This window comes from Theropithecus gelada, chromosome 9, assembly GCF_003255815.1.
Source record: "Theropithecus gelada isolate Dixy chromosome 9, Tgel_1.0, whole genome shotgun sequence".
In the NCBI taxonomy this organism is placed as follows: domain Eukaryota; kingdom Metazoa; phylum Chordata; class Mammalia; order Primates; family Cercopithecidae; genus Theropithecus; species Theropithecus gelada.
In genome coordinates this window covers 88403699-88425811 of record NC_037677.1, presented here as the reverse complement: position 1 = coordinate 88425811, position 22113 = coordinate 88403699, and the positions used below count along the sequence as shown (strand labels likewise).

The 22113-nt window shown below is 37.3% G+C and overlaps 1 protein-coding gene across 1 annotated transcript in view; it reads right to left on the bottom strand.

Moving 5' to 3' along the window:
* Nucleotides 1–22113, bottom strand: part of BTAF1 (B-TFIID TATA-box binding protein associated factor 1) — a 107446-nt gene that overhangs the window by 24162 nt on the left and 61171 nt on the right. Inside the window, exons 19-25 of the mRNA XM_025397202.1 lie at nt 21198–21401; nt 16023–16449; nt 13644–13834; nt 12107–12260; nt 11294–11403; nt 9352–9553; nt 8173–8321 (exon numbers count right to left, since the gene is read on the bottom strand). Of these exons, the coding sequence (XP_025252987.1) occupies nt 8173–8321; nt 9352–9553; nt 11294–11403; nt 12107–12260; nt 13644–13834; nt 16023–16449; nt 21198–21401 (1437 nt within the window). The remainder of the gene's footprint in view (nt 1–8172; nt 8322–9351; nt 9554–11293; nt 11404–12106; nt 12261–13643; nt 13835–16022; nt 16450–21197; nt 21402–22113) is intronic.

The window sequence follows — 22113 nt, the reverse complement described above, 5'->3', positions numbered from 1 at the left end:
AAGAAAACAATCCCATTTACAATGGCAACAACAACAAAAAAATAGGAATAAATTTAAGGAGGTGAAAGATCTATACATTGAAAGTTATAGAACATTAATGAAAGAAACTGCTGGGGACACAAATAAATGGACATAAATATGGAAAATAAATGTTCTTGGGCTGGAAGAACTAATATTGTTAAAATATCCATACTGCCCAAAACGATCTACAGATGTGATGTAATCCCTACACTGCCCTGAGAATCCCTAATCCCCAAAATTCCAGTGGCATATTTTACAGAAGTAGAAAAAGCAATCCTAAAACTCATATGGTTGTCTATTATCCCTCTGAATAAGCTTTCTATAAAAACAAACAAAAAAAACTCATGTTGAACCACAAAAACCCCCGATAGCCAAAGCAATCTTGATCAAAAGGAACAAAGCTGGAGGGATCACACTACCTGATTTCAAAATATACTACAAAGCTATAGTAATCAAAAGAGTATGATCCTGGCATAAAAGCAGACAAAGACCAATGGAACAGATTGGAGAGACCAGAAATAAATGCATGTATTTACAGTTAATCTTTGACAAAAGAACACACAAGGGGGAAGGACAGCCTCTTCAATAAATGGTGTTGGGGAAAACTGGATATTCACACACAGAAGAACGAAACTGGACCTTTGTATCTTACACCAAGTACAAAACTCAGGTCACAATTGATCAAAAAATTAAACGTAAGACTGGAAACTATAAAATTACTGGAAAAAAAATAGAAAAAAGCCTTTTTGACATTGGTCTGGGCAAATTTTTTGGATATGACTCCAAAAGCACAAGAAACAAAATCAAAATACAGGCCAGTCATGGTGGTTCACCCCTGTAATCCCAGCACTTTGGGAGATTGAGGCAGGAGGACTGCTTGAACCCAGGAGTTTAAGACCAGCCTGGGGTAAACAGAGGGAGACCCCATCTCTACACAAAATAGTTAGCTGGGCATGGTGGCACACACCTGAAGTCCCAGCTACTTGGGAAGCTGGGGTGGGAAGATCACTGGAGCCCAGGAGTTCGAGGCTGCAGTGAGCCATGATCATACAACTGCACTCCAGCCTGGGCAACAGAGTGAGACCTTGTCTCAAAAACAAAAACCCAAAATCAAAATATAGGTTGAGCATCCTAAATCCAAATACCGAAAACATTGTTAATGCCAGCATGACAGATGAAGGAAACACTCATTGGTGCATTTCAGATTTCAGATTTTCAGATTAGGGATGCTCAACTGGTAAGTATAATGCAAACATTCAAAAATCTGAAATCTTAAATACTTCTAGTCACAAGCATTTCAGATAAAGGATACTCAACATGTATAGACAAATGGGACTGCATCAAACTAAAAAGCTTTCTGCATAGCACAAGAGACAATTAACAGACTGAAGAGACAACCAACAGCATGGGAAAAATTATTTGTGAACCATAAATCTTGATAAGGGGTTAGTATCTAAAATATAAAAGGAACTCAACAGAGAGAAAATAAGATTTAAAAATGGGCAAAGGACCTGAATAGGTATTTCTTCAAAAAAAAAAAAGATATATATACACACACACACACACACACACACACACACAAACGGCCAACAGATATATGAAAAAATGCTCAACATAAATCATCAGGGAAATACAAATTAAAACTGGTATGAGATATTACCTCACAACTGTTAGAACGGCTATTACTAAAAAGACAAAACGTGTGGAGGAAGATGTGGAGAAATGGGAACCCTTGCATACTGTTGGTGGGAATGTAAATTAGTACAGCATTATGGAAAACAGTATGGATGTTACTCAAAAAACTAAAAATAAAACTACCATATAATCTAGCAATCCCACTTTTGGCTATATATCCAAAGGAAATGAAATCAGTACACTGAAGCGGTATCTGTACTTCTGTGTTCATTGCAGCATTATTCACAATAGCTTAGATTTGGAATCAACCCAAGTGTTCGTCTATGTGATGAATGGATAAAGAAGCTGTAGTGTATCTATATATAATTGGATACTATTCAGCCTCTAAGAAGGAAATTTTGTGACACCATGAATAAACCTGGATGACATTATGCTAAAGGAAACAAGCCAGGCACAGAAAGACAAATATTATGTGACCTCACTTATATGTGGAAATCTAAAATGTCAAACTCATGGAAGCAGAGTAGAAGAGTGGTTGCTAGGTGCTTAGTAGGCAGAGGGGAGAGGACTGAGGGGAGATGGATAGATGTTGGTTAAAGGGTACAAAGTTTATTTAGAATGAATATATTCTGTAGATCTGTACAGCATGGTGACTACAGTTAATGATAATGTATACTCGGAAACTGCTAAAAGATTAAAATTTAATTAAATGGGTTTTCACCACAAAAAATGATGAGTGTATGAACTAAGATATATTAATTGGTCTGATAAATTTCACAACATCATTTTGGACACTATAACATTTTTTTTTTTTTTTTTTGAGACGGAATCTCACTCTGTCGCCCAAGCTGGAGTGCAGTGGCCCCATCTCAGCTCACTGCAACCTCCGCCTCCCAAGTTCAAGTGATTCTCCTGCCTCAGCCTCCTGAGTAGCTGGTATTACAAGTGTGTGCTACCATGCCTGGCTAATTTTTCTATTTTTAGTAGAGACGGGGTTTCACCAGTTGGCCAGGCTGGTCTTGAACTCCTGACCTCATGATCTGCCCACTTCAGCCTCCCAAAGTGCTGGGATTACAGGTGTGAGCCACCATGCCTGGCCACATGTTTTTTATTAATAAAAAATGAAAGACCAAAAAAGTCATGAGACCAAAAAATTTGAGAACTACTGCCCTATGATGTCTCCCAACTTAAGAAATTTAAAATTCTGGAAACAGAATTTCAATTAAATCTAACTAAAATATATATTCCACGTAACACTAAAAATAGCATTAGGGCAGTGAGGTATGTACAATGAGTCTATTTTCAAAGGTTTTGGAATTAACTTTATCTACTAAGATAAAAACGAACATTTTAGAACATCTAACAACATAATGATAATCATTAAAGTCTTTCTGCACAATGCTTTACAAATAACAAAATCTTCATATATTTATTCTCATGGAAATTTAAAGAAATGACAAGACATAGGGCTACATAGCTAGGTCCATTCCCTAACAATGAAACCCTAAACCCAAGCGTCACAAATATTGGTTCAGTGCCAGCAACCCCTCTTGTGAGTGTCTTTCTCACTCCAATTCCCATAAAAATCAGCAAAAGTTACTAACAGTGCAGGGAATTAGTGTTTCTATAAAAATCACTGGTTGATATTCCAAGATTCTTTGACAACATGCATTTCGGAAAAGTAGATGACTTTTTCTATGAAGACTTAACAGAGAGAATCAAAATAAAGAGGAACAGGAATGAACTTTCATGGCATCATTCTTGTTTCTATTGCTATATATCTTCAAATTCACTAATATTCTCTTCTACAGTATGTCTAACCTGCTATTAATGCAATCCAGTGTGTTTTTATTTATAACTGCATTTTTCATCTCTAGAAGTTCAATTTGGGTCATTCTTATATTTTTCATTGTGCTCATCACACTCATGCTTTCCTCCTCTACCTTGAACTTATGGAGTGTGTGTATGTGTGTGTGTGTGTGTGTGTGTGTATATATATATATATATTTTTTTTTTTTCGAGACAGGGTTTCACTATGTTGTCCAGGGTGGTTTCGAATTCCTGAGCTCAAGGGATCTGCCTGCTTTGGCCTCCCAAAGTGCTGGTATTACAGAGGTGAGCCACTGCACTCAGCCCTGGAGTATATTTTAATGTCCTTGTCTATTATCTGGGTCTCTTCAGGGGACTGTTTCTATTGACTGTATTTTCCCCCAGTTATTGGACATATTTTTGGGTGTGGTAATTTTTTGGTGAATGTCAAACATCTTAAGTTTTATGTTGTTGGGTGCTGTATTTTTTTTTTTTTAATTATTCCTTTAAATAATGTTGAGGCTTTTTTTTTTTTCTGGGCAATATTTAGTTCAGCTGAAATTAATTAGATCCCATTGAGGCTTGCTTTTAAGCTTTATCCAGGCCGGGCACGGTGGCTCAAGCCTGTAATCCCAGCACTTTGGGAGGCTGAGACGGGCGGATCACGAGGTCAGGAGATCGAGACCATCCTGGCTAACACAGTGAAACCCCGTCTCTACTAAAAATACAAAAAATTAGCCGGGCGTGGTGGCGGCGCCTGTAGTCCCAGCTACTCGGGAGGCTGAGGCAGGAGAATGGCATAAACCCGGGAGGCGGAGCTTGCAGTGAGCCGAGATCGCGCCACTGCACTCCAGCCTGGGCGACAGAGCGAGACTCCGCCTCAAAAAAAAAAAAAAAAAAAAAGCTTTATCCAGGAAGATCCAAATCAGCCTTTTGTCAAGGGCTAACTTGGCCCTATTACTGAGGCAATATGCTTCTAAGGACTTGATGCTCAGCATGGTAGAAGGTCTTGTTACTCTTAATCTCCTTAGTGGAAATACAAACTATTCCCAGCCCTGTGTGAGGTCTGGAAATTGCTCCACCTATTCCTTTCTACACTGATTCTTTCCCCAGTCTCAAAGATGTTGTCATAGTACATGCAGATGAATACTCAGCCAAAAGCTTGGGAGAACCCCCTGTGAACTTCTGGAGCTTTCTCTCTGTGCAGCTACCTCCTGTCTGTGCAGTATCTACCTTCAGGTACTCTGTCTTGCAAATTTTGTCTTAACTCTTCAGTTCAGCAAGACTACTGGGCTCTCTTTGGGTTTCCCTTCTCTGTGATATGGCTTCAGGCAATAAGCCAGGGCACTTCATTTGTTTCGTTTCTCTCATAGTTCACTACCAGCGCTGCCTGTCGTCCAATGCCTGAAAACCACTGTTGGGTACGTTTTGTCTGGTTTTATAGTTAAGGTAGGAGGATAAATCTTGTCGCCCGTTTTTCCATCATGGCCAGAAGCAAAATCTGTATCACAGTCTTGTAATTTTTACATCTATCAAAGTGAGTCTTACTAATCTTTTCTCAATACTTAAAGTTCAAAATCTCTTTTGTCACTCTGTTATCAAGTATTGTTGTTTTTCCTTAAGAACAAACCAACCAGGTGGCTCATGCCTGTAATCCCAGCACTTTGAGAGGCTGAGGCGGGCAGATCACCTAAGGTCAGGAGTTCGAGACCAGCCTGGCCAACATGGTGAAACCCCGTCTCTACTAAAAATACAAAAAATTAGCATGCTGGCTAGCACCTGTAATCCCAGTTACTAGGGAGGCTGAGGTAGGAGAATTGCTTTCACCCAGGAGGCGGAGGTTGCAGGAACCAAGATCACACCATTGCACTCTAACGTGGGCGACAAGAACAAAACTCCATCTCAAAACAAAACAAAACAAAAAACCAACCAAGAAAACCCCAAAAGACTATTGCTAAGTGTTAGAGTTTAGACCCTTTATCACCTCACAGTGGATGTGAGCTCTATTTTGGTGCACTTTGAATTCTAATCCATATTTAAATGGCTATTAAACCGATTTTCCTAAAATATGACTTTCAGCTGTTAGACTAAATTTCCTTAAAAACAAAAACTGCGGTCATCATCTCCTTTGTTTAAAGAACACATAATAGCTTCCCACTGCTCACTTATTTCAAAGCTAAGAAAGGGCCAAGGAGACTAAGTACAACACATTTGGTTTAAAAGTGGGATGAAGGCCTCGGAGTTAAAAGAATCTGAGTTAAAATGTAGGAAGCAGAGGATGAAAACAATTCTGGAAATGACACCTCGGTCTTTTGACACCATGGTCTAGTATCTGTGTTGTTGCAGTAATTTTTTTTCACACATTTTTTAGTGTGAGGTAAAATACACATGTAGAGAAATAATCTAAGTAAATTATAAAACAAACATCTGTACAACCAGATCAAGAAAAATACCACTGCAGTCACCCCAGAAGATCCCATACGCTCCTTCCCAATCATAACCTTCTCTCTCCTTTCCTCAAGAGGTAATCATTTCACTGACTTTTATGGTAATTTCTTTCTTATTTTTCTTTATACCTTTATCACTAAATTTCTTTTGCCTGTTTTTGAATTTAATAAAAAAGGAATCCTATGTTAAGGATTCATGAATATTACTGTATGTGTCTGTGTCTTCTTGCAGTATAACAGTACACAATTTACATATCTACTCTCCATGACCATTTGGGTGATTTCCAGTTTTAGACTCCTATAAGGGATGTTATATTCTTGGCCAGGCATGATGGTTCACACCTGTAATCCCAGCACTTTGGGAGGCCAAGGCGGGAGGATCACCTGAGGCTGGCAGTTGAGACAAGCCTGATCAACAAGCAGAAACCCCGTCTCTACTAAAAATACAAAATTAGCAGGGTGTGGTGGCACATGCCTATAATCCCAGCTGTTTGGGAGGCTAAGGCAGGAGAATCGCTTGAACCTGGGAGGTGGAGGGTGCAGTGAGCTGAAGTCGCACCATTGCACTCCAGCCTAGGCAACAAGAACAAAACTCTGTCTCAAAAAAAAAAAAAAAAAAAAAAAAAATTCTTGAAAAAATGTGTTGAATTCTCTAGGGTATATATGTAGGATGAATTTTTCAGGTCATTAGGCTGGGTATCTTCAATTTTACCAGATATAACCAAACTGTTTTTCAAAGACGCTATCCTATTTATAACTCATTATTTTGCTGGTAGGAATGTCAAATGATACAGTTACTTTGGAAAACAATTAGGCAGTTTTATAAAAATTAAACGAACTTACCGTATGACCCGGCATTTCATTCTTAAGTATTTACTCAAAAGAAATAAAAACACACATCCACACAAAGACTTACAAATGCAAATGCAGAGTAGTATTGTTCCTTTTTTTTTTTTGAGAGAGAGTCTCACTTTGTCATCCAGGCTGGAGTGCAGTGGCACTATCTTGGCCCGCTGCAACCTCTGTCTCCCAGGTTCAAGTGAGTCTCCTGCCTCAGCCTCCTGAGTAGCTGGGATTACAGGTGCACGCCACCACACCCCACAAATTTTTGTATTTTTTGTAGAGACGAGGTTTCACCATTTTGTATTTTCAGTTGGTCAGGCTAATCTCGAACTCCTGACCTCAAGTGATCCACCCGCTGTGGCCTCCCAAAGTGCTGGGATTACAGGCATGAGTCACCTCACCCAGCCCATAATAACTATTAATAAAAGCTGGTAACAATCCAAATATCCACCAACTGGTGACAGGATAAACAAAATGTGGTATGTCCATACAATGGAATACTACTCAGCAATAAAAAGGAAGTACTTGTACATGTTACAACATGGATGACATGCCATACCTACCATTTCCTGAATTATTCCTGGCTCTTTCTGTGTTTCAAGTCACTTCAGTTTCCTGCACTGGCCACACATTATTTGCGCCCCCATGAATGTACTCCAAAATGCTCCAACATGATCCTTCTAGTCTTCTTTTTCATACTCCCACAGAGACCTCATTTGCTTTTTACAGTCTTAATTACCATCTCTCAAATTTATCTTTTGCCTAAACTTTAGCCCACAGTCTACAAGTAGATGCTACCAGAAAAACTTAGGAACAATTATATTTCTAGAAAAGCATTAGTAAATTTTTTTAGGAATCATAGTGTCTGATTTCCTGATTTACTTAAATTAAAACTCTCTGTGTTAAAGAAAAAAAGTACCAATTAAAAGCCTAAAAATCTTAATTTTTGTAATATAAACATTTTTTAAATAATGCCTTCTTTTTTTTAAGCCTGACATGTTCTTTAACAAGTGTTAATTTTCTTTTCTTTTCTTTTCTTTATTTTGAGATGGAGTCTTGCTGTAGCCCAGGACAGAGTGCAGTGGCACGATCTTGGCTCACTGCAACCTCTGCCTCCAGGTTCCAATAATTCTCGTGCCTCAGGGTCCTGAGTAGCTGAGACTACAAGCACACACCACCATGCCCAACTAATCGGTTTAGTTTTATTTTTTGTATTTTTTTAGTAGAGACAGGGTTTCACCCATGTTGGCCAGGCTGGTCTCAAACTCCTGACCTCAGATGATCCACCTGCCTCAGCCTCCCAAAGTGCTGGGATTACAGGCATGAGCCTTTGTACCTGGCCCTAAAAAGGGTTACAATTATTATGGATCAAGTTATAGAAAACATTAAATCTATACAGCAAGTATCTTTGACTTACCTCAAGTGGCATGAGTCTAATTAGCGTTGCAAAGCACTGTGTGGCCATGAATCTCACACTGTCTGTCTGATCACTCATTCTTCCCAAAACAGGAACAACTAAAAGGACAATATATGGAACAATACCAACATCCAGTTGTTCCATTACACCTGAGTAAGCGATTAAGGAAATTTTGAAATGGTTCCGAGACACACGTTTTCACAAACAAATTGATACCAAGATTTTAACTTTTTAAAAGGCTCATCATTTTCTCATCTGTATTATGAGGGAAGAGACTGACCCTCCAGGCCTATGATTCAATTATAACAGTATCTGCCCATTTTGTTGCTTCTTGGAAAATATTATGTAACTTTCTCATGATTAGGAATATAAAATTACAGTTTTCTTCTGAGGAAGGCCAGAAGAAGCTTTACTAGTAAGATTTTTCTCATAGAGAAATTGCTACAAGCGTCTGGAATTCCAATGTCAAAATAAAATAAGTCACATTGTAAGTAAAGGAATACAACTGAGTGTCACTCAAAGATTAATTCCAAATTTCCCACCAGGATCTTGACAATCACCAGCAGGATATAGTGAGACTAGTAAGCGCAGTTCTCCTGTAATCTTCAGTATTTTTGAACCAGAGTTCTACTGATTTGATCTTCATCCATCTTTTGTGCTCTGTGAAATATCTTTCAGATACTTTGAGTTAAAGAATGTTAGCTGCTGCCATACCCTTAGCAAAGGGCTTGCCTGTATATTTCTAATTATCTAGTATATTTTGGTCATTTTAAACCCAATTAATGAACAAACTTTAAAAACATAACATGTTTATAACATAAGGACTACCTACAGAATACCTGATTAATAAGATACCGATTATAAACAAATAAATCACTTACTAGACATATAGTTCATAAAGTACATAAAACTATTTTGCCTATTAAAAAGATGTTTTAAAATTAATAGCAATTTTCCAAACTTTCCATGTGAAAATTTTTATCATAAAATGCAAATCAATTTGTAACATATTTGTAATAAAATATGAAAATATTTCAAAATAAGATGTAAAAAGAATAGGTATTTTTTGGAACAAGGCAGGTTATTTATGTGCATATTTGAATACATCAATTTCATTTTAATTATCCTTAAGTGAAATGAATATAATTCATCAACAGTTTGTCAAATAAAAAAGGATACAGGCAAGTGCTTCAATTGCACCCTCTTGTTTGACACTGTCATCAATTGCTCCCAGCCATGGAAGAACCTTCTCCAAAAAAATATTCATTGTTTCCATGGTAGCTATTTTGCTCATGACTCCTACACAACGAGCAGCCATGTGCCTCACTGCAGTACTGGGGTACTGAAGGCACATATAAAGATGTGGCAAATGCTGGACCAACTAAAAACAAAAAGTTAATGGCAATTAGAATTCTTATTAGGAAAATACTGTTTAATATGTAACTATAATAGCCCATACTCAGGAAAGTTTTCAATATTCTAAGTGACTCTAAAAATACCTCCAAATACTTCAAAACATTACTGTCAAAACATTCTCAATAGAAATCTAATCCAAATCCAAACTAATGTATTACAACTCTTTCAAAAAGAAGGGAAAAAAGGGTACAGAACCTCTCTTCTGCTCATATCCTCTCTTAGGCATACAGGAACACTCAATTCTTTCCAAAATTAACAGGAAACAAACCGAAAAGTACTTAGCAAGATTCTCCTACTGAGGCTGGAAAAACAGCACCACACATCACCAGCCCCCTCTAAATTTGGTAGCACTAATTTAGGTTTAGGTACATATTTTTTATTCAGTGGCTTGAGTGTTCCCGATTTTACTCTAGCACCATACTTCGGTAGGTATCTTCCACTGTAGCTTTCTGGCTTACCATAGGTGTTATAATCACAACAGCATTATGACAGCACCTTATTATTAAATGTCTGCTGCATGGAACACCAGAATTAATGCTGATGAGCCAGGTATCTGTTCAACAGTTTGATGTGCCTTACAGTTCAGCTGAATGCATGTTGCTAATTATGGAGGTTAAGAGCATACAGATGGACTCTTCTTTATTTTGTTGTTTTTTCTTTTTTTCTTTTTTTTTTTGAGCCCAAGTCTTGCTCTGTTGCCTAGGCTAGAGTGCAGTGGCGCAATCTCAGCTCACTGCAACCTCGGCCTCCCGGGTTCCAGTGACTCTCCTGCCTCAGTCTCCCGAGTAGCTGGGACTACAGGCGCGTCCCACCACGCCCGGCTAATTTTTGTATTTTTAGTAGAGATGGGGTTTCACCATATTGGGCAGGCTGGTCTTGAACTCCTGACCTCATGATTCACCCACCTTGGCCTCCCAAACTGCTAGGATTACAAGTGTGAGCCACCACACCCTGCCTACTTTTCTTCACTAATAGTAAATCAGCAGAACTTTTAACAAAAGTAAAAGGACATACTTTATTACTGTGTACAAAAAAATCCATTCTTCTCTACCCTCTGATAGATTTTCCCTTTTGTGTTAAATAATAAAAGAGAACTGGGCTAATATCCTTCAAAATGGGGTAAACTGCAGAGAGCTTCTTATTGAAGATACATGAAAAGAATAATATTCTCTTATGAAAAAAAAACAGGTAATTCTCTATTTTCCTCCTCCCTCTGTCCTAATTCTTTTATAAGAAACATTTTAATAGTTAAAAAAAAAAAATCACAAACCAATGTTCTGTCTTTGCACTGACCAGCTTCACCTTAGGCACATAACTCCTTTCACCTTTATACTTATCTAGGAAACAGATTTCATTATATATGCTTTTCCTTTCTTGGAGCTATATTATTAGGATCATCTGGATGAACAGGGCTGCAGTTTTCTTCCCTATCTATGTCTGGCTCCTGTGCCATCAGAGTCCTTCCCTCAATTCCCCCACATTCTAAGCTTCCAGGTTGGGTTTTCTCTCAAATTCAAGCAGCCAGGTCTACATCAAAGCCCACAAGAGTTGCACTGTTAGTAAAGGAGGAATCTAGTTATACCACAGCAAAGAAAAATGCAATTACTAAGGATGACATCAAAGTTGTACCTTTTAAACCTTAAGACTTTTTAATAAGATCACTTGTTTTATTTGAAGAAATATTACACTTGCATTAGTTAGTTACCAAGGGATGAAGCTCAGAATCCATTGAAGCTGCTGCTGTTTCAAAAACTTGCAGAGAATTCACCAATTCTTGAGCAGGGCTATCTCCCTTTTCCAGGAGGGATTTTCCATCTGTTAAAATATATTGTCTGTATTATCTGGCAAATAATTTTTCAAAATCTAGAGCACACAAAAACTTTTAGCACTTTTTCAGCTAGCATAGGAGAGTCAATTTTGCTTTTTAGTGTTAAAATTAAATGCCAAGACCTTAAGTGCTGGGGTACTACATGTAGAGCAACCAAAGAACTTAAACATAATGATCCATTTCAAGTATCTCTTCCAAAAAAAAAATTTTTTTTTTTTTTTTTTGAGACAGAGTCTCGCTCTGTCATCCAGACTGCAGTGCAGTGGCATAATTTCAGCTCACTGCAACTTTCACTCCCAGAGTTCAAGCAATCCTTCTGCCTCAGCCTCCAGAGTAGCTGGGACCACAGGCGTGTGCCACCACACCCAGCTAATTTTTGCATTTTTACTAGAGACGGGGTTTTGCCATGTTGGCCAGGTTGGTCTCAGACTCCTGACCTCAAGTGATCCGCCCACCTGGACCTCCCAAAGTGCTGGGATTACAGGTGTGAGCCATCGCGCCCAACCCAAGTATCTCTTTTTTAAAATAAATGTGTGTGTGTTTTTTAAACCAAGTTTCCATTTTAAAACTTACCAGCTGGTCTGGAATAAACAGGTAGAGGCATAGAGGCATTTTTATTTTATAAGGAAATATTTAATTAATAGACATTAAAATCTGTTAAAAATTGGACTCATAAAAATATGTGTATACCAAAATTATTTATGTCGATTGTATTCCTCAATGGGCCAACCATAGCATCCCAGAGATGCGGCAACTTCACTGCCATTTCACCACCAAAATGCTTTACTATAGTTGTCAAAGCAAATTCAGCTCCTCTCCGTTGTACCAGGTAAGGCTTCTGGGCCTTAAAATTAAATGTTAGATAAAAACAGAAATTCAGAAAAAAATCATAATACATTTAAAATTTTATCAAGAGAATTTAAAAGTCACCATCTAAGAATTCATAAAGTTATCACTAACCAAGTAAGCAATTATTAGACATGTTTATCACAATTATAAACATTTCCCAATAATTAAATTTACAGGGGCCTACAACACCTAACTAGATTTTTGTGTCAAAAGTACAACACTTTTTTGGGGTTGAGGATAAGGAACAGAAGGATATGTGCTGTTTCTAGAGATAGTCCTAAGTGACATTTTTTTTCTTCCTTCTCTCTACCCCAAAGAAACTTGTCAGCTAGAGAGAAGACAGACAAAATGATGTGTCCTTATTTATACTCACTTAAGGGATAGAACAAGATCATCTGTTTAAGCTAACCCCAAGATTAATAATTCTTATTCAGTAGTAATTAGTCCATAAATCTGTCCCCCCAAAGATATTAATATATATTTTTAAAATTATGTTTAATTGGAGGAATAACTATGCAAACTATAGAGATATAAATATCAAAATCACAGTAAAATTGTTATTAAAATTATTATAGGGAAATATTGTCAGTGAAAAAGACTTTACAGAATGTTTTAAGGGAAATATAGATAATAAGCTGTTGATTTTAAAAAGAAACTTAAAAGAGACCTGTATTTTACAGAAACATGTCTTTTAGTATTGATGGTTTACTGCTGAACCGAGGTAAATTCCTATGCCTTGCAATGCATAGAGAGCATTCATTCCATTGCTAATAATGTGACTGTGAGATTTTCAAAACAAAACACTTTTTAAAAAACCACTGGTTAAGACTGTACTGTGTAACAGGTGGACCAATGGGAAATAATGGAAAGCCTGAATAATGGAAACCCTCACACATATGAAGCATGATATATAACAGAGGTGCCATTATAAATCAGAGAGGAAAGGATTTAATAGTAGGATAAATAGCTGTTCATATGGAAAATATAGAACCCTACCTCACACTATGCATTTAACAAACATCAAATTGACTAAAAAAGTCAGGTGGGTGGCAATTACATGACATTTGTGCATTGAAAGGACAGAGAAAAGTTAGCTTTCACTATTATTCAACACCTTCTCTACAGTCACTGCTATAGGACTGAATTAGTTTACAAGGCTGTCTTGCCTAGGAAGATAAAGTTAAGCTGGTAAAAATTACAAGAGACATGAGAAATTTGAAGTTTGCCATTTTTCTGGATCATATTGTTGGAGTACTCCAAAAATTAATCCCAGTCCTTTCACTTAAAAACAGTTTTGGAAGCTAATACAACTTAGTTCTCAATTTGTAAGCCAGATATTTGTTTAAAATCAAAGCATTCAAAGAAAAAAACTATTTACCTCATCAAGTTCAACAAGAATATTTCCACTACTTCCTGCAGGAAGATCTGCTATTTGAGCTTTTACTGCTTTGGGGGTAGGACCTCGCCTACTTGTGATAGCAAAGGCAGCTTTCTGGTGCCTGTAGAGTGTAATTATACCTCTGTGCTTGGTGACAGTATGGTGCATTCCATCTTTTTCTGAGGCGGATCCTAATAAGAAAAAAGTCAAATAATCTTTTAATCATAATATTGGTGATACCAAATGTTTTCGGCTCCATAAGAGATGCAACATTTTTAAACTATGTCTTTTAGGCCTCAACTTTTATAGGCCAATGACATTTTCTTTAGACAATGGAATGGCAATAAAACAGTCTATTTAAATAGGATTTATACCTAATACAATTCAGGTCGCAGAGTCATCATCTGAACAATGAGAAACAGCACATGAAAAAATTATTGTGCCTTCAGTTAATATGTGTGTGTGTGTGTATATATATATATACACACACACACACATATATATATATTTTTTTTCTTTTTGAGACAGGGTCTTGCTCAGTTGCCCAGGCTGGACAGTAGTGCCACAGTCTCAGCTCACTGCAACCTCCACCTCCTAGGCTCAAGCGATCCAACCCTCCCACCTCAGCCTCCTGAGGAGCTAGGACTATAGGCACACACCACCACACCCAGGTAATTTTTTTATTTTTTGAAGAGACAGGGTTTCACCATGTTGCCCAGGCTGGTCTCAAACTCCTGAGCTCACTCCGTCTGCCCACCTCTGTCTCCCAAAATGTTGGGATTATAGGCATGAGCCATCATGCCCAGCCTATTAATTTTTTTTTGTTGTTGTTGTTGTTTTTGAAATGGAGTCTCACTCTGTCACCTAGGCTGGAGTGCAGTGGTGCAATCTTGGCTCACTGCAACCTCTGCTTCCCAGGTTCAAGTGATTCTCGCGCCTCAGCCTCCCAAGTAGCTGGGATTACAGACGCGTGCCACCACGTCCAGATAATTTTTATATATTTTTTTAGTAGAGATGGGGTATCACCATGTTGGCCAGGCTGGTCTCGAACTCCTTGCCTCAAGTTATCGGCCCACCTCGACCTCCTAAAGTGCTGGGATTACAGGCATGAGGCACCGCCTGGCCCCGGCCTATTAATTAATTTTTTTTTCAGACGGAGCTTCACTCTTATTGCCCAGGCTGGAATGCAATGGCGCGATCTCAGCTCACCACAACCTGCACCTCTCAGGTTGAAGCCATTCTCCTGCCTCACCCTCCCAAGTAGCTGGGATACAGGCATGCGCCACCACGCCTGACTAATTTTTGTATTTTTAGTTGAGATGGGATTTCTCCATTTTGGTCAGGCTGGTCTTGAACTCCTGACCTCAGGTGATCCGCCCGCCTCGGCCTCCCAAAGTGCTGGGAGGCGTGAGCCGCCGTGCCCGGCCTGGTCTACTACTTTTTAAAAAATTATTGTGCCTAAGCATAACGAGAAACATTAAAAAATATCTCAAACAAATTTTCTCTAAAAGAAAAGTCCAGAGTCACCATGAATTCAAAAAAACATTGGCCACTGCAAAATAATGCTGCCTTACATAGCAATGGAGTAGGGCGGGTAACGGGGGGGCGGGGAATGACCCCATTGCATTTTTAAGATGTTAATATTCAAAATGTCCATCTTCTTCTTCTTCTAGTTCATTCATATATTTTTCAAGATCTATGCTGCACTAAAGCTGTAAGTCTATTACATTTCAAATAATTTGTTCTCCCAATATCTTGTTAACAATCACACATACAAAAATCATACAGGGCTGAGTCGTATGAAGGAAACATTGGTCTTTAAGACCCGCCTGCAGAGGACAGTTCTCATTTTCCATATAAATTCTCCAAGTGAAAACAAGAAAGTTGGTTAAGTATTATTTACCAAAAGTACTAAAAGTTCACTAATCTCATAAAACATGCACTAAATTAGGGAAACCAAAGATTTTATAATAACTTTTTCAGTCAATAGGGTTGCTCCTTTGATTAAGCAAAAAAAAAAAAAAAAAAAATTCATTAAATAACATTTGACACAATCAACTTTTCTAGTTTGAGACAGTAAACCATATAATGATGGTTTTGAAGGCAAAGGTAAAGGTGAACACCTGTCTTACAGATTTCAGTCATCTTATATCAGCTATCAGATCTATGAACGGCTTATTTGAACTTAAAGGCTTGTGACTGATAAGCAATATGTGCAAATTCATGTAACAAAGAGTTTTGTTATAATTAAGTCTTTTATCTCAGAAGGGGAAAAAGCATTAACATGAACTAGCTTTGTGCTTTAATTATACCCATAACTTAACAAAAACAAATTTAAAAGGTTATTTCTCTACCCCAAATAAAAGTTTAGGTATATACCTTTAGAATTTTCCTGGCCACTTTGTGTTGGTACTGGACATGTGACACAAGGAGTTAGATATGGGTCCACACAAAGTGAGCTACAGAGGTTTTTAATAATTTTTGAATTGGGACAGGGCGTCCTTGTTGTGCACTGCTGGAGGAGTTTAGCTATGCACTGAGCTGCATAGTTTTGCACTAGTGTATTCTCTTCTTTTTTAATTGTCTCCATTAATGGTTTTATGATAGGATTTAATTTCTCCGGAAGCTGCTGCAAGCTCACAACTGCACAGGCAGCAAAAGTATGCACTCTCAACTGCAACACTTGCCACTCCTGGTTGGTCTCTGTAACTGTCATTTGGACCTGCTGACGTTTACTATCTAACTGTTGTAACACTTGAGGATTTAAATCGAAAGATGATGTGGCTTCATTAAAAACAGTAGTGACCTATTAAAAAAAAAAGAAATTAAAAATCATTAATCATATCAACCCCAAACAGAATGTAAGCTCCTAAAGGGTAGACAGCAAGCTTTCTGTTTCAATTTTGGTTTCCACAATATGTAATATTGTTTTAGTACTCAGTAAACTAATGTCTGAAACTTCCCAACTAAACTTTATCTTAATCTGACTGAAATTTAACATTAGCATTATATTCTTTAAGAAAGACATTCTCTTGAGAAGAATAAAATTACCTAACCTTTAAATATGTCTAATGGCTTTGAGGAAAATCACATTTAACACCCACAGAGTACTCCGGTGAAATGAGAAAGCTATAGGCAAATATAAACTAACTGTTCATTAAGGAATTCCAAAACTCACAAACTTCTTTTTGGGAAAAATATTTTCAACTCTAAAACTCACAAAAACTTGAGGGGCTGTTTACTAAGTGGCAAAGTGTTGCTAACTGAATCATTCTCATTCTTTCTTTAACCTCCCTTCTGGTGGAGATGCCCAGGCAATGGAAGAAAAAGAAACAAAACAAAACAGAACAAAATGGTGCAGTTATCATTCACTTAATTACCAACAGCTGTCTAAGACTACAGGCCTGTTGTATCAGACTACTTTACAAGCCCCATTAAAAGACTGTTCAGCCCATCTTTTTTTAACAACTTTATTCAGATATAATTTGCATTCCACAAAAATTACCCAGTTGAAATGTACAATGTATAAGATTTATATGAAACAGGGTTACAACGCTAAAAAGTTTCAAAACACTGTCCTAAATCCACTATGCTCATGTCACTTTTCAATGACTGTAGACAACTGAGGAAAAGCCTCCCAGTTACCCCCAAATTAATTCAATCATTCAACCAATATTTATTAAAAGATAAATAAGACATAATGTCTTAATATGCTCAAAAATGCAGAGACTAATGTGGGAGAGATATAAATAAAGAATTAAGAAAATGTAACATATAACTGCAGTAAGTGCAAGTTGCTGTGGGAATACAGAGCATTGCTTAGTCCTTCTTAGAAGAAGATATTAGTGGGAGACTTGCCAGAGGAGGGTAACACTTATGCTTCGTTTTTAAAGAATAGGCCAATCAGGGATTATAGGGACATCTTGGCAAACAAAGTGAGGTAGGGAGTGGAAAACAGGACATTGTCCATGGAATTGAAAAGTTTATCATGGCTTGAGCACAACATGCAGAAAAAGAGATGAACTCTGGATGAGCACAGAGGGTTAGGGGTGGGGAATTCCTGGCAAAGGAAATAGAAGCTCAGGCCCAGAAGTGAGAATGAGCAGAAGTGAATGAGTGTAGTGTACTTCTGCAAGAAGAAAGCTAACTGGGCATGTAGAGAAAGTCCGAGAAATAATGAGGAGATAAGAGATGGAGAATTTAGAAGAAGGTGATGAAAAGAAGAAAGATAAAAATGAAAAAGCAAGGAAAAGGAAAATAATGTTTTTAAGCAGGAGAGGGATGTTCAGGGTGGCACAAAAAGAGCATTGCTAGTCTAGCACAGCATGCAGGATGAAATGGACCAGAGGCTGCCTGGAGCCCTAGAGATGAATCTGGACCTAGATATAAAGTACTAAGATCTGACTGGGCTCTGATAATGGAAATAGAGGAGAGACTAAACATGAGACTTTATTTTATTTATTTATTTTTTTGAGGCAGAGTCTCGCTCTGTGGCCCAGGCTGGAGTGCAGTGGCATGATCTCGGCTCACTGCAAGTTCCACCTCCTGGGTTCACGCCATTCTCCCGCCTCAGCCTCCCGAGTAGCTGGGACTACAGGCGCCCACCACCACGCCCGGCTAGTTTTTTATATTTTTAGTAGAGATGGGGTTTCACTGTGTCAGCCAGGATGGTCTCGATCTCCTGACCTCATGATCCGCCCGCCTCGGCCTCCCAAAGTGCTGGAGTTACAGGTGTGAGCCACTGCGCCTGGCCTAAACACATGAGACTTTCTGAAAGAAAATGCTGACAAGATTTGTGACTGGAATAAAAAGAGTATCTTTGTCCAAAAAAAAAAAAAAATCCAGTTTTTGTTGGGTTCAGTGTGAAGTGACAGTGAGATATTTAAGTAAAAATGCCTAAAAGAGAATGTAAGAAAGATTGACAGTAGATACCACACAGTACATGGGTAGGAACTAAATCATGAGAATGGTGAAAGAGACAAAGATAGACAGCAGGGAAATGTCTATATTTGGCAGGTAACAGGAAAATAGGGATTCAATGAAAGACACAAAAAGTGGCTCCTTTAAAAACTGCCCTTCCCTCAAAAGTCTCTTCGAGGAAAAGAAAAAAGAAAAAAGAAAAAAAAGTTTCTCCCAGTGATTCTGATATTTATGCTTGTCTTCTAGCCCAAGTCAAAACAACTGAAGAGTAAAAGATCTGAATAAGCAAATCTTAAAGGGGCCATTTGATGAGCTTAAAAAATAAAAGTTCCCAGAAATAGTAGGCAGGGAACCCAGACTCAAGAAAATTTGAGATTTAATTCCAGACAGGCAAAAAAATTGGGAGAGGAGGCAAAAAGGAAAACTTACAGAATAACAACAATCAGGAAAATAACTTTATAAAAGAAGAGAACCCGGGGGGGAAAAAACAGCAATTTTAGCTTTCTCTCACAGGTGAGAGCAAAAAAATTCAACTATATTATTCAACTAGAAATGGGGATAAAAAATGAAGATTACTATTTTCATGGGGACCAACATAAATGAAGTGGCTCAACTTCTGATCCTATACCTAAAAAAGGAAGAACTCATATATACTACACCTAACCTCATGCACTTACTAAGCACAAAGCTGCTGTAATGAAGCATGGATGCTGGCATAAGGAAAGACAAACAGACTGAACAAATGGAGCCCAGATACACAGCCATACTTTATAACTTCAGTTGGTTTTTGACAAAGGCGCCAAAACAATCACCAGTAGTGAAAGGAAAGTATTTTCAATAAATAATGTTGGAAAAATTAGATATCTATAAGAAAAACAAACCTCAACCTCTACTCCATACTATACACAAACATTAATTCCAAATGAATGATAAATCATAAAAATTAAATGACAAAACTTTAAAAAAAAACATATCTGAATACCTTTGCCACTTGGAGAGTAAAAAAAAAGATTACTTAAGTCACAGAACATAGTAGCCATGAAAGAAAACAACTGATAGAATTCACCAAAATTTAAAATATCTGCTCATCCAAAGACAGCACTGAGAATCAAAAAGCAAGCCACTCACTGCCAGAAAAATATTTAGAAAGCATCTATTTGACAAAGGATTGGAATCCAGGATACATAAAGAACTCCCACAACTCAATAACAAACAACCAACCTAATTCAAAGTAGACAATATTTTGAAAAAGATACTTCAGAAAGGAAAAATATACAAATGACCAATAAAAAATTAAAAAGTATTCAACATATTAGTCATCAAGGAAATGGAAATTAAAACCACAATAACACTATCACACAATCACTAAAAGTGAAAGGACTGACCACATCAAATACTGATGATGTGGAGTAACCAGAACTCTCACATACTGATGGTCAGAGGGTAAAATGATACAATCTCTTTGGGGAACAGTCCATAGTTTTTTCTAAAACTAAACCTACAACTACCTTATAATTTAGCAATTCCACTCCTATATATTTACCCAAGAAAAATGAAAGCGGATGTCCACAAAGACTTGTAGAAGAATGTTTATAGCGACTTTGTTCACAACAGACAAAAAGTGGTAACAGCCCAAGTGTCCATAAACAGGAGAATGGCTTAAACTAGTTGTGGTATAATAATACAATGAATAAAACTCAAGCAATAAAAAAAGAATAAGTTATTGATATATATATAACACAGATTAGTTTCAAAAACACCATTCTAAGAAAAACCCTTACACCAAAGAGCACAGTGTATGATTCAATTTACATGAAATTCTAGAACAGGCAAAAGTAATGTATCTTTGTGGGGGGAATGAGAATAATGGTTACTTGGTGGCAGGGCGAGGCAGAGATTACTGGGAAGTGGTGATGGTAATGTTCTGTATCTTGACAGGGGTTCAGGTTTCATAGGTATATGCATCTGTCAAAATTCACCAAATGGTCCACCTAAGATTTGTGTGCTTTAGCACATAAATTCTGCCTCAAAATAGCAAAAAATCATAAACAAATACTGAATTTTAGTTAATTATATAAAATGCTGAAGTATAATGATATCTGAAACTTACTTAGAAATGCATTAAAAAAAAAACTGCCCTGGATAGATTCATGGTTGGATAGAGGGGTAGGTAGGTGAATACATATGTGATAAAGTAAATCTGGTAAAATGTTAACTATAAAATCTAGCTGTTAAGTATGAGTGTTATGTAATTTCATCACTTTTTCTATATGTTTGAATATTTTCATTATAGGCTGAGAGCAGGAAGTAGTACTCAGGAACTTGTAGAAGCAGTTTTTTCTATACTCTGCAGTGTTAAACAAAACTGAAATGACAAAATATAATAGCTTTTTCTAATAAAGGTGCATTGATTTATCAGAATTTTAGTTTAAAAAAAAAAATCCTCCATTATTCTCTTATCTCAAAAAAAGCCTATACAATGAAATATCTTTTCTAAAGGGTAGAGATGACAGGCTATCAAGCCACATATAGACTCAACAAATTAATGTGTTTTTGTGATAAACATGTCATGACAAATTTCTAACCTATGTTTCATGTTCTATCTATAATTAAGAAAGTTATTTCTTTACTCACCAAGTCACTAGCTTGATCTATTGTTAAAACATTGTTGTTTACTCTGTTACCAACTTCAATATGTACATCAGCTAATGATGATATAAGTTGTTTACATTCATTCTGCATTCGCGTGAATGGAACGGCAATTTCGTCATAATATAAATGTTCTGAAAGGATATCAAGTAAACGTGGCTGCACAGCTAAGGTAACAGCTTTACACTCCTAAAATACAACAGACAACAAATAGGGCAACTATATGAACATTAACTTTACAGATACAGAAATCATCATTTGCAGACTACCAAGTTCTAAATTCTTTCTTATATTGAATCTATAATCTGTTACTTCTCCAAACAACAGTTAGTTGCACAGAAAAAAGGGTATTACACCCAAATTATTGTAAAATGTTAACATGAATGACTACAGAACATGCATATGGAACTATTACAATTTCATTCTCTACCTATCCAAAGTTTACGTGTATATATATCACAGATTTTAAAGTATATTACTGTAAAAAAAAAAAAAAAATCAGTCAGAAAAGAACATCTATCATGCACTAATTAAAAATGTTATTTAAAAACTCATTATTAGATAACAGTTGAACCCTAAGCTTCACATGCCATACTGTAAAAGTGGATACAAAATTTAAAAGCTACTTACCTGCCCCCAAATTTAACCAACCCTTCCCACTCTCTCTGGTTGTTTTCTGCCCCAAACCGAGGGGAAATGGCCTCAGTGGTGAGCCATGAGGGGTTCTGTGGGATCTGGGTGATCAGCCTGGGCGATCAGCCTGGGCTTCACAGAGTAAGTCCATGAAGCTCTGTGAGTGTCCAGAAACCGAACTGTCAACACTTGCTGCTGAGTCTGAGAGGCACAAAAACATAGCATCACTGCCTCTCCAGCACACCAACTCCTGCCTAAAAACAGATGA